This window comes from Ptychodera flava, chromosome 10, assembly GCF_041260155.1.
Source record: "Ptychodera flava strain L36383 chromosome 10, AS_Pfla_20210202, whole genome shotgun sequence".
In the NCBI taxonomy this organism is placed as follows: Eukaryota; Metazoa; Hemichordata; class Enteropneusta; family Ptychoderidae; genus Ptychodera; species Ptychodera flava.
The window spans coordinates 34,077,298-34,089,725 of record NC_091937.1 but is presented as its reverse complement, the minus strand read 5'-3'; the positions used below and the strand labels follow the sequence as shown (position 1 = coordinate 34,089,725).

The window sequence follows — 12,428 nt, the reverse complement described above, 5'->3', positions numbered from 1 at the left end:
TTTAAAGGCTCTTACATGTTAATGTAATTTATATGAATTTTTATGTAAATTTAGTAACAATTTACAAAATATTATAAAAATGTTCAAAATTTTTCACTACATAATAAAAGCAAAGACTGAAAAATTTCCATTATCTGTAAGTCACACACCACACGCAGTGTGGATACATGGAAGGGAATGTAGCAGTATGACCTGATCCCTATGTATTTGATTGTGTATGAATGTCCATATGCTCATCGTTTCTGTCTTTCCAGGTCATGCACTTCAAGGTCGTCAGCTCTCAGGGGTCGCAAGACACGACGTTGTGATGCCCAGCAAATTGTATTCCAAGACCGCTATGCACTGTAGAACACTGGGACATCTCTCAGCTGTGTATTGCATTCTCTTTGACAGAACAGGGACAAGAATTGTCACGGTAAAGTCACTTCTATTTTCTTCCCAGTCTCAGGGCAGGGATCTGTGTCACAGATTAATTCCTAATGCATTACACATCCAATTACAGTAATGGAACTGTCAACTGTGCATTAAAATTAAATGAGGAGATTGCTAATATTAAATTTTAGCATTAAGGCAACTCCTGGCAACTGTTGAAACCACGTCAAAGTCTTATCCAAACATGACCTCCTTAACAGCTCACCCATATGAATCCAGGGTGCCCCACAGTTGACCTCATGTTATTGTGATTGCTGCCCTCTTTGGTGATAAATGGAAAGTAACAAGCGGTAGAAATGATATGAAGTGTTCAGAAGAAATCATTGATTTTGTGTAATAGCTTGGTTTTGACGTGGCAACTGTAGTGTACTCTAAATTAATCTACATTAAAGAAAAATCATGGAATCCATAAATGTTGCATTTCCAAAGTGTCCCTGTCTCTGATTGACAAATGATTTATGTAATAAACTGCATTATTTGCAACACTGTGTTTTAAATAGAAGATAACGCTATATGTTTTGTAGGAGTATTTGAATTATTGTTCTGCTCAATATTTTTCATCACAGAAAATCTAACACCTATTGTTCCATTTATTCTCCATTGATCCATGTACACTGTACAAGTATCTTCATCTAATGATAGAAGTCTGCTGCCTAAATCCAACTCTCCCATCTCACTGTAATTTTGTGCTCTAGTAAAGAAGCTTGGGTTGTATTTAAATCTGACGTTGAAACAAGGATATCTTCAATGTCAGTAACATAAGGAATATCAATTTGACTTCAAATTTCTAAAGAAGATCATGTTTTTTTGTCGTTGATCATTGTAGGGTGCCGATGATCATCTGGTGAAAGTATGGAGTGCACACGACGGAAGGTTGCTGTCGACTCTCCGTGGCCATGCCGCTGAAATTGCAGACATGGCCATCAACTATGAGAACACGCTGATAGCTGCTGGGAGCACTGATAAAATCATCAGAGTGTGGGATATCCGCACAACTGCACCGGTTGCAGTACTCGTGGGCCATACCGCCATGATTACGTCGTTACAGGTATGTAATTTAACAATTTTTTGTCAATGTGCTGAATTTTGGAATGTTTATGTCGGCTTTTGTGGAAATTTGAGTTTATTCCAACGATCATGTGCGTAAAAAATTTTCTCTTCAAATTTTTTTCCCTTGGTATAATCCAGAAAATATATATTATTTATCATGAATGGTATGAAGTCTTCAAGAACATGCAAAGAAAAAGAAACTAATGTGAAATATCCTTAAAGCTTCTATTTCATCAAGGTGACTTACTACTTCTATGGTTTCATTGTTTTGTTCTGAATGATCAAGGTTCATAGTTTAAAGGTCACGAACTGTATCACAAGCCAACTGACTATGCAAATAGACTATTGCCCACTTCATGCATATTGAAGGTATGGAAGTTTTGCATACCAGCAGCACTAGATGAAACTTGATTTCAGTTCTAATTTATCTAATTGCGGATTTATGTTGCCTCTTTCAGTTTTGTCCATCTGTTAAAGGATCTGTCCGATTTCTATGCTCAACTGGCGCGGACGGAACTGTCTGCTTTTGGCAGTGGAATGCAAATACCAATGTGTTTAAGTGAGTGTGACTTTTACTTTACCTTTTTCCACTTACAGGGATGTTTATTTTGTGCAAAGAATTTGCTCATACAACATAGATGTTTGTTTATAAAGTTTCAATGCAACAGAATCATAAAAATTCCATACCAGTTTACACAGCAATCTAAAACAGAATGGTTGTAAAAAGAAACAATTATCAGAAAATGAGCGAAAGCTTATACAATTTGATTATACTTTTTGGTGATATTAATTTTACAGTAACAGACCTCTGAAATTCCAAGAGAGATCAAGAGCTGGAGCACAAATGCTGTGTCAGTCTTTCAGTATCGGTAAGGATATTAATTTTGATTTATTTATCATATGATTTTGTTGATCAGAAAAAAAAATTATCCATTCATTTTTCCTTGTGTATATACTTTTACCTCCCATATTCTGTATAAATATAAACAGTCGCAGAATTGTCAGAGAAACTTTTCCTGTTTGTGTTGAAGGATGGTTTCTTTTATGTTTTCAGTCTGCATAAACTTGGAAATGTGTAATGTGTCAGACAAATGTTGTTCACTGTGTTGACATTTGCCAAAGCATATAGTATAGTATATACATAGTATAGTATATATAGTGCTGTGTACTTTAAAAGTTGCAGAGCAAAGATGAGTTTGAGTGATTTTGGGGGATGAAAACATTGAAAAACAGAAGTGTAAATCTGCCAAGTGTTAAGTGTATGACTGCAAGACAAAATGCTATGTTTTTTTCTACCAGGTGGTACATTTTTAGCAACGGGCAACACAGACCACATCATCAGAGTTTACTTCCTAAGTGCTGCTGGACCAGACAGAATGGCAGAGTTAGAAGCTCATACAGTATGTCAAATCATTTTGTCAAAACTATTTTACTATATCTTTTACTTCAGAAGATAAGTTTATATGATGGACAGTTTCGGAAAAGTATTCCGGTTATTCCGTGTCAATGCCAAAATTTTGTAATTATTCTACTGAAGTTCTTTAGTAAGATCATAAGTACTAATACTTTCAAGTGATTGAACATACACTTTTACAACAGATACTGAAGTTTTCAAAGACAGTAGCTCATAAATATCTTTAACACAGTTTAGGTTAGGATAAGACAACTAAAACCATCGGGTTCCTAATAACGATAGCCTGAAAATTTCACAGTTGAGCCATCTTTAACTGTTAGCTATGCCTTACATCATGTGCGTCCTCATATTGGTTTATAGATCATATTTTTAAAAGTACAACAGTTTGGTAGATGTCATGAATTCAACACACACATGTCATTTTCTGTGTGATCTCTAAAATTCTTACAGTGGTAGCAGGAAGTTTGATATTGAATGCAAGTAATTGAATTTCTCAAATTCATTTCTGTAGGATCGGGTGGACAGTATACAGTTCAGCCATTCGGCAGACATGAGGTTTGTGAGTGGTAGCAGGGACGGCACTGCCAGGATATGGCTATACTACAGACAGCAATGGAGGAGTATTCTGCTGAACATGGCCACTGGGTTGCCAGGGTAAGTTACAGCAATAGGGTACACCCCTATTGGAACAGGAGTCAAAGGTCATGAACTTTTGCACCTGACTTACACTAGTTTGTTGGATTCAGCCACTGAGTCATTTGCAATCCAAGGGGAATTTCAGAATGACCTAGCTGATAATACATAATGATTTTTCCAAAGATTTTGAGTGAAATGATGATCAGGGATTTTTGAATGTTACTTTGAAAAGGATGGTGCTCATACCAAAATTGATACCAGGTATTTCTTCACAGGCAAAAAGAGACAGCTGCAGAAGACAGTAACAAGATTGTCAAGTACAAAGTGACTATGATTGGCTGGAACCTAGATGATGCATTCGTAGTCACGGCTGTCAATGACCACACACTGAAAGTGTGGGACTCATACACCGGGAAGTTACTGCACCAACTCACAGTAAGTGTACAACAGTGCGCCCTCTATATAAATTTGCTGAGTCACTAACTCAAAAGTGTCTCTTTCGAAAGAATTTACCTTTACTTTTCCTTGCAGAGTATTGACCCAAGGAAATTTTAATAAATACCTCAGTTGACCCAAGGAACTTAGAAAATCTCAGACAATGGCGATCATGCTACTTTAGGAATCATACCTAACCAGTGTACCTGTTTTACCAATGTTTTCACCGCCATGAGTTGGTGTAACATAACAGTTCACAAGAAGGTTTTGGTACCTCTCTCCTTTGGGTTTTACATTTATGTAGTGAGGAGAAAAGATTGAATCTTGTTTGTACCATAAAAACAGGGTTCAAACAATGGAATGCTTCATATTGGTTCCAATAATGAACGAAAATGTGTTTTCCAATGAATTTACTGACAATAACATTTCTTTGCAGGGCCATGATGATGAGATCTTTGTGTTGGAAGCTCATCCAGCGGATTCCAGGATATTCCTGAGTGCAGGACATGATGGCCATATCATACTTTGGGATCTCATATCCGGAACAATGATCAAAAGCTTTTTTAATATGGTAAGTAAATTCCTTGAAGAAAATTTGAATGAAAGTTTAAGTCTTTTACTTTCGAGGCGGTGCTCTTACTTGGTGAACTTGTGTCTCTAGGCTACCTCCATCACTCCAGTTAATAAAATTCAATAATTCTGTCTTTCATCTGAAGATTTGGGCAACAGTTCTTGAACGTCTCTCACATGCTGTGATTATTTTTTTGTCGTAGATTGAGGGTCAAGGTCATGGAGCAGTGTTTGACTGTAAGTTCTCACCAGATGGTCAGTTATTTGCAGCCACTGATTCACACGGTCATCTCAGTATCATTGGCTTTGGCTCCACTGAAAATTACAAAAAGGTGAGTATATATTTCCATCCTTTAAAAAAAGTAGAGCTGGTAATAATTTGCAAATTGTTCAAATTTACTTATTTCTACGTTCATTTATCTATATATGTATGTCTTGATTCTAGATACCAGAAGAACAGTTTTTCCACACAGACTACAGACCACTCATCAGAGACGCAAACAACTTTGTCCTTGATGAACAAACACAGCAAGCTCCCCACCTCATGCCCCCACCATTCCTGGTCGATGTGGACGGCAATCCGCATCCGCCGGCACTGCAGAGACTTGTGCCGGGAGAGAGAAGTGTAGCGACAGTCAGCTTGTGCCACAAATAGCTGTCACTGAAGGAGGTATGTCTGTTACAGTTTGGGAAGAGGAGATTTTTACTATTCTGTAGCTTCCTATTACGAAAATTTCAGCTAACTTCTACGGCTTCCTTTACGATAAATTCATGTCTTTCATGCTACTTACCTGTATATGTATCTGTATCCAGCACTCTTCAAGCCAAGTCTCTTTGATGTGCCATAAACTCGGTGGTGTTCTCCTTGACTTGGAACAATTGTATATGAAATCATATATGTATTACTGGAGGGCTATTTCAAGAAAATTTCAAGATATTCATTCCCAAAGTGACATAAACAGTTTGTACAAAACTCTTTGACACTAGAGGGCGCCATTCCCCACCTTTACATCCAAAGACTTCATAGTTGACTCTTCCACCACTGTAGTTTGGTCCGCATTCATTGTTATCAATGGTGACTGTGGACCTGTAAACATGGAGTTTAGGGGTGAACAGATTAAACCACAGGATGAAGGTAGACGGTTGAAATTTCATCAGATGTGCTTGCAGAGATATTTCATAACTCTTGTCAATGAGTAAGTAAGTTCACGCTCAATAATGCAGTAGAATTTCCTACAAGATTAAATTTCCATCAGCTTTGAAGTTTTACTGGTGTTTTGCTCTATCATCACCAGGTGACCAAGAAGTGATCAGCGAGGCCCTAGGGGAGAGGCCAAATGGTGACCTCGATGAGGACAACCAGGCAGCCAGTATACTAGACCAGATGATAGAACAGATGCAGAGGCAGCAGGATGGCGCCAACGAAGCAGCAAATCAGGATCAGAACAGACCCAACACACCTGGCAGGGCAGCAGCCAATCAGAATGACCCGCTGAGCCCGTCGCCGAGAGTGGGACTGCGGCGCAGTGGGGACATCGAGGGCGTAAGGCAGCCCCATGGTGGTCCAGTGAGCCAGCAGGCGTCCCAAGATGATCTGGTTGCATGGAGTCGACGAGTTGTAGTGCCTGAATTGCACCGGGCCCTGGCAAAGTATGTGATTCCAATATTTGACCCTTCTTTTCAGATTTTTCACTCATCTTCATTCATATGCTAATATGTATGTACAGAGGAAGAAACTTGGAAAGCCTACTGTTTTGCATACATGTACAAAAATGTGAATGTCAGATAAATTTATGAGTGAGTCAGTGAATCCAGTGATCTGACCGCTCATTCCTTTTATGAAGGCAGTAAATTTACTATTTCACTCATACAACAGACAAGTCCATAGCAATCCAATTATACCAGTAGTACAATATGACAATGCAGGCAAGCTGACCTCACCAAGCGGTAGGACCATCATGTTTACCTTGATATTGGTTCTTTGGCCTCAGATACTAAGTTGATTTGCTGACCTCTTACATTACATGCTGCCATTTAGGCTTCCATTCCGAGTGAGTTCAGGCAATATCCTACAAAATTTCAAGAAAAAAAATTTGCATGGACATTGTCCTAATCATACTCATCATCTTTGCTGATTGAAATCTTTAAGAATTCATCAAAATGTCAATAATTCCACAGAACCGATGAACTGAAAAGGCTGAGGTATGGTGATGAAGAAATGAACAGATTTAAATTCGAGAAGAAGAGAAGAAATATACCGTTGTCTATTTACAGGGTGAGTAGGGGTCATATCAAAGGTTAGTTTACAAGGTCAGGGGTGTGGCTAAGTTTGAAAGTACTGGTAGATGGTAAAGTTTAAAAATTTGATGGTTGCATTCGCAAGAGAGCAGAATTATGGATGGGAGGTAGTGTACATTTAAAAAAGTAAGTTTGCTAACCACAAGTTCTTATAAAAATTCCTGAAGGTAAATTTCAGTCAAGTCAAAGGTCAAAGGTCATGGTTCAGGGAATTAGGGATAGACAGTTTAAAACAGTGTTTAATGTCCAGTAAATTAACCCAGAAGGTATTAAATTAAGAAAAGGACATCATGACATCCACTTTATAAATTTTTGTTGAAATTCAGACGGATTCCAGTGAGTCCAGTGACAGGAGCTCATCGCGCAGAAGACGACTTCAACCAGCTCATGGCTACAGAACAAGAACAGCTGTGGGAGAGGAAGTCCGGAGTCGAGCTAGAGCACGGGCGAGAAGATATGAATATGATTCAAATGAAGAGGTGTGTACTGAGAGGGAAAGCCTCCATTTCTGAATTTTTGTATCGCACAGCTTCAAAAAAATGTCAATAACAAATAGTGCTATCTGATCTGTTCAATTTTAACACTTTTCCTGCGAGACAGTATCACTTCCCAATCTGCCAAGTCAGTAAAAAGCGGTATTGAGCCAAAACCATATGTATTTTCACACACTTGGCTTGTAATGTTGTAGCAGCTTTAGTCTTGAAAAATCATGCTTCCAGTACCTCTGTTTCCAGGAACCTTCAAATGTTCAGTGTTTTGTTAAAATGCATCATATTGGATGTTTTTTTCCCTAGTTTTAACAAACTTGACCTGATGGTGAAAAATGAACCTGTTCAGATGTTCTATAATTTGTTAAAGTGCATTATATTGAACATGTTGTGTTTCACTGGTTTAATCAACTTGACCTGATGGTGAAAAATGAACTTGATGGGATAATGTTTAATAATGAATCTACATTTTCATTATTTGGTCATGGATTATGTCTTGGAAGAGCTTGGAGTTAGAGTATGCGGTTCTGTACATGATCTTCTCATCTTTCATTTCTTGGTTCTTCGCAGGAAAATGAGAATGACGAATTAGGAAGCAGAGACAGCTCGGAAGAGGAGGAATTGGATTGGAGGAGCAGTTCCAGTAGCAGCAGTGATTCAAGTACCGAGTACTCTGATTGGACGGAAGATGCCGGTGTTAATTTGCAGCCTCCGAAGCGTAATCGCAAAGTCAGAACAAACGCGAGTTCCGATGAAGAAGCTGGGCCATCACGGTCGAGTAGTAAGAAGAAACAAAAGTCCAAACCTAAGAGGAAGCCAGTAAGTAGCTCCATAGAAACAAATTTGTCAATGATTTTTGTCGCTTGTAAAGTATGATTTCATGATGGCAACTTCAGGGTATGTAGCTGTGTAAGTGTACAGCTGTTAGGAATCAACTGACAACATGGAGTATCTCTGAGTTTTCATTCCAAAACTGAACAAAGTCAGCCTATTCAGAAGGCTGTATCGTCACTACACATGATAGAAACATCACAGAAAAATATGAACATTTCAAGTCATGGTTATTGCATCTATGCTTGGCAGTCAGGTTTGTCTCAATCTCATCATGTAAAAGTGCCTAACTTATTTCTGTCTGTATTTGCAACAACTGCTAAAAATGATTTGATTACCAAAGTTGATGAGTCCCATGTTCCAATCTCATTTAGAAAACATCAAGATATTTTCTTGTATTTTTACACTGTAAAACCATTGCACCTGCTGTGGGCTATGTCCTTGCAGTCTGTCTGCAACTACAAACTTCTTGGATCAAACCATTTTCACAGTGACAAGGGGTGGCTGTCATTAGAATTGCTATAATACGTATTGGAAAACAAACATACAATTTTAGATCTAAAAGACATGAAACATCTGATTTTTTTCCCAGTTTATGTATATGTGATTACACATTTCATGTACATGAAACTGTTCTACTGTACATACGCTGTGTCTCCCCTTAACTGTAATGGTTTCACCCATGGAGAAGTTCACATGAAGATTAAATGTAGGTAGCACACAGCAGGTACTGTGTCTCTGCACATAGTAACAAAACCGATCAAATACTTAACAGTTTTACAAGTGAGATTGGAACTTTTCAAGTGGTTTAGTTACAGACTTGCAAATTTTGGTATACAAATCTTTTTGGGGGTTGCTGTAAAGGGACAAAGAGACTGTGTTTTGACATGACAATACTTGTTACGTTTTGGCACATGAGAAGATATTTATACTATTCTGGCACGTGTAGGTGGTGTTTTTGAAGAGCAACTCAAATGCTTTGTACAGGATGCTCCACTGAAAATAAACTGAGCAATGTAATTTCTGAGACGTGTAGAAAACGTACTAAAATGCTGCCTGTTCCAAAGCGTACACGCAGCAATTACAGCATTCAAATCTTTACAGCAGAACAAGAATCGCAAAAGTATTTTGAAAGGTAATGATTATGCATATTTTAGTCGGCAGAAAAACACCAATGAGTTGTCAAAAATGGGCGGAAAAAGACCAAACATGTCAAAAAATAGTGACGTTGTCCCTCCACTAGGTAGACATATTCTCTTCCTGGCTAAAGAATACTATTGCACAACATGCATGACAAATGTTTATTAAAATCTGTGTCATTGTGCTGGTTCAGGTCAGTCTCAATAAATACAATACATGTTCTCTCCCTCTCCTGGCCCTCTGGAGGCAGTGCATGGCAAAGCTGTCACTGTGAGCTGGTCAACAAAAATGATACTGCACTGCTTGCGAGTCCTGTGGATGTGAAAGCGGCCATTTTGTGGCAGAAATGATAGATGACTTGAGGAGTTGGGCAGTTTTGATTTGACATATAACTTATGCAATTTAGGTAGTTTGGACTTTGAATGTTTTTCTGTCCACTTCTACACATTTTACAACGTACATCAACAACATGAATTAACGGAGTGAAATTAGCAATTGTAGAGTTCTGAATTTATCAAGTGTTTTTAGCTACTATAGACTATAGTCTATAGAAGCTATTGGGATGGGTATCCGTCCGGCGTCCGTCGTCAGTCTGTATGTATGTATGTATGTATGTATGTATGTATGTATGTATGTATGTATGTATGTATGTCCGTTTGTGAGGCGTCCGTCCACTCAATATCTTGAGAACCGCAGTACTTACTGATTTGATATTTGTTGTGTAGATTAAAAATATGATTTTGAGAAACTATTTTTTTTAATTTTTTGATATTGTTGAAAATAGGCAATTAATGCCAAAAAGGTGTTTTTGGTAAAAAATCTTCTTCATAACCGCTGGGCAGACAGCTTTGTTATTTGGTATACAGGTCCCTAAGGATAACCCAACTTAGATTTGTTCAAATTGTGATGAAATATGCAAATGTGTATTTTTAAGGAATTTTTTTGTCATTTTGGTCAAAATTTGACTTACATTGTATGTAATTCTTGTACTGTATAAACCCTATCAATTCACCCAGAAAAAAATAATTAATATGATTTTAAATAATTGAATTAATTAGGAAATCATCAAAGCCAAAATAATTTTAGTGTGGAATTATCAGAAAGTTCAACTTTTTTTGACAGTTCATAGTGAAATGCTTACCATCTTGGAGGATTAAAACATGTAAAGGCAACTTTCCTGAATCCCAACTTTGATATATTCTGAACCACCATTTATGTTATCTAAAAGAAATTGCTCATAATAGTTTGTCATGGTAGGGTGGTCAAATAAATAGAGATAGAGAAAGTTCTAATTTCCATTTATGGTTGACTTGGTAAGGATAAAATAAGATTACTTTTTGAGGAAAAAAATAGAGTGGTCAATTAAAAGAGTGGTCAAAGTGATAGGGTTTTTATGGTAAAGCTGGGCTGTAAGATTCCTCATGCTATTTATAGCAATTATGCAATCTGTGTAAATAGTGCAATGAAAGTGTAACATGATTCCTTTTAATGCTTTTGATGACCTTGAACTTCTTAAGTTACAAACATTTGTCTCTTCAGTATGCTTTCTCTGAGTACATACAGTCTCAACTTATTCAACAGAACTTACTTACAATGTTAATTTGAAAGTTAAAATGTGCTTGGTTAATAGGATGAAAATACTGATATTAAAAGATAACTAGCTCAAGATTCTTATATAACCTGACAGATATGCTGTTTTATTATGACGTAAATCTTGATTTAAGCAAGTCTTGTTTACTTTAATTAGAATGTAAATAACTCTCGTTTATTTGCTATTATAGACTAATATAGTCTGATGAAATATGCAAATCTGTATTTTTACGGAATTTTTTTCCATTTTTGGTCAGGCCATCCTGAAATGAGCTATCAAAGATATCCACCTTCTTCATCAATACATGTGTCACAAAAGGTTATTCTCTACATAACACAGCAGAGCTCTGTCAACTGTTGAGTCGCTTGTTTTTTCAAAACTGCTGGTCAGACAGCTTTAATATTTGGTTTACGTGTCCCTAGGATGACCTTAGTGAGATAATTTCATACAGTCAGGAAATACTTAATTTTGTATCCATGTCTATAGTAGCTTCAGGGACTTTGGCCCTATGTTTCTGAATTTATGTAAATATTCTTAAGAACATAACAGGTGTTTTTGCTTAGCAGAGGAAACAAAGTTTTGACAGAATATATCCTTGTATTTTACTCCATTCTGTCAGCTGTCATTTCTGTCAAAAATTGCTGTCGCTGTCCTTGTAACCTTTGACCCCAATATTTTCATATATTTTAGAAAATCACCTGAGATCTTGCATATTACAACACTTGTATGTGTGCTGTAAGGGGCTCCGAAATCTTTTTTCCCCATTTTGAAAATGGCTGATATGCAGTAATGTCGATACCAAAAAGAATCATAGACAAAGCTTTTCATGAATTTTCAAATTTTTTTGCATTCGCTTTCGACTCTGCTTTGCGAAAATGATTCTTGAAAAATGTCCCATCTCACAGGTGTAGGTTAAATGAAATATTTCTTTGGAATCCCGCTTGTGTGCTTGTTGCTTGTTTTACTCCCTGATGTCCTCGCAGTGTGCAGACTACAGAAATCACAGGGAAAGAAGTTAAAAATCACTGTTAGCATGGCTTACCCTTCTAATGTGGCTGACTAGACTTCACAAAAAATCGTGTCGTTGGCTGTGGTGTTGACCTCTGACCTCATTAGTATGCTGCTCCAATCCTTGTGGTCCATTCAGTGTCGAAACGTTTTTTTTATTCGTGAAAAAAATGTAGAAAAAAATCTTGTAAAATTTAAAAGTGCAAAACACGCAAAACAAAGTTAGCAGCGACTTACGAGTGTATCTTGTCGTTTACTAGATGGATGGGCATCGTAGACTTTTGGTTCCCATGCATACAGCACGCAAGGAACGAAAACAAATGGGTGAAACCAGTGGTGCGGGTGGTTCACGCAGCAACGCATCGGCCACTGACAGTAAACGCCAACAACAAGCAACACCGCGTCAACAGCCCAAAAAATCGTTAGCAGTACTTGCAAGGGTAACCACCTCAGTCCTTGCATTTTACACGTTTTGTCGATCTCATATTTTTTTTTTACGTCCCTTATTTTTTTTCACAATTTTGGAGATAAGCAG

General features: G+C 37.5%; 1 protein-coding gene across 1 annotated transcript in view; it reads left to right on the top strand.

Annotated features, from left to right (window-relative positions):
* Positions 1-12,428, top strand: part of LOC139142594 (PH-interacting protein-like) — a 28,452-nt gene that overhangs the window by 3,413 nt on the left and 12,611 nt on the right. Inside the window, 16 exon segments of the mRNA XM_070712586.1 lie at positions 255-415; positions 1,259-1,480; positions 1,941-2,041; positions 2,281-2,351; positions 2,782-2,882; positions 3,408-3,550; positions 3,808-3,967; positions 4,404-4,538; positions 4,741-4,869; positions 4,983-5,151; positions 5,154-5,207; positions 5,833-6,187; positions 6,716-6,812; positions 7,162-7,314; positions 7,894-8,142; positions 12,154-12,333. Of these exon segments, the coding sequence (XP_070568687.1) occupies positions 255-415; positions 1,259-1,480; positions 1,941-2,041; positions 2,281-2,351; positions 2,782-2,882; positions 3,408-3,550; positions 3,808-3,967; positions 4,404-4,538; positions 4,741-4,869; positions 4,983-5,151; positions 5,154-5,207; positions 5,833-6,187; positions 6,716-6,812; positions 7,162-7,314; positions 7,894-8,142; positions 12,154-12,333 (2,480 nt within the window).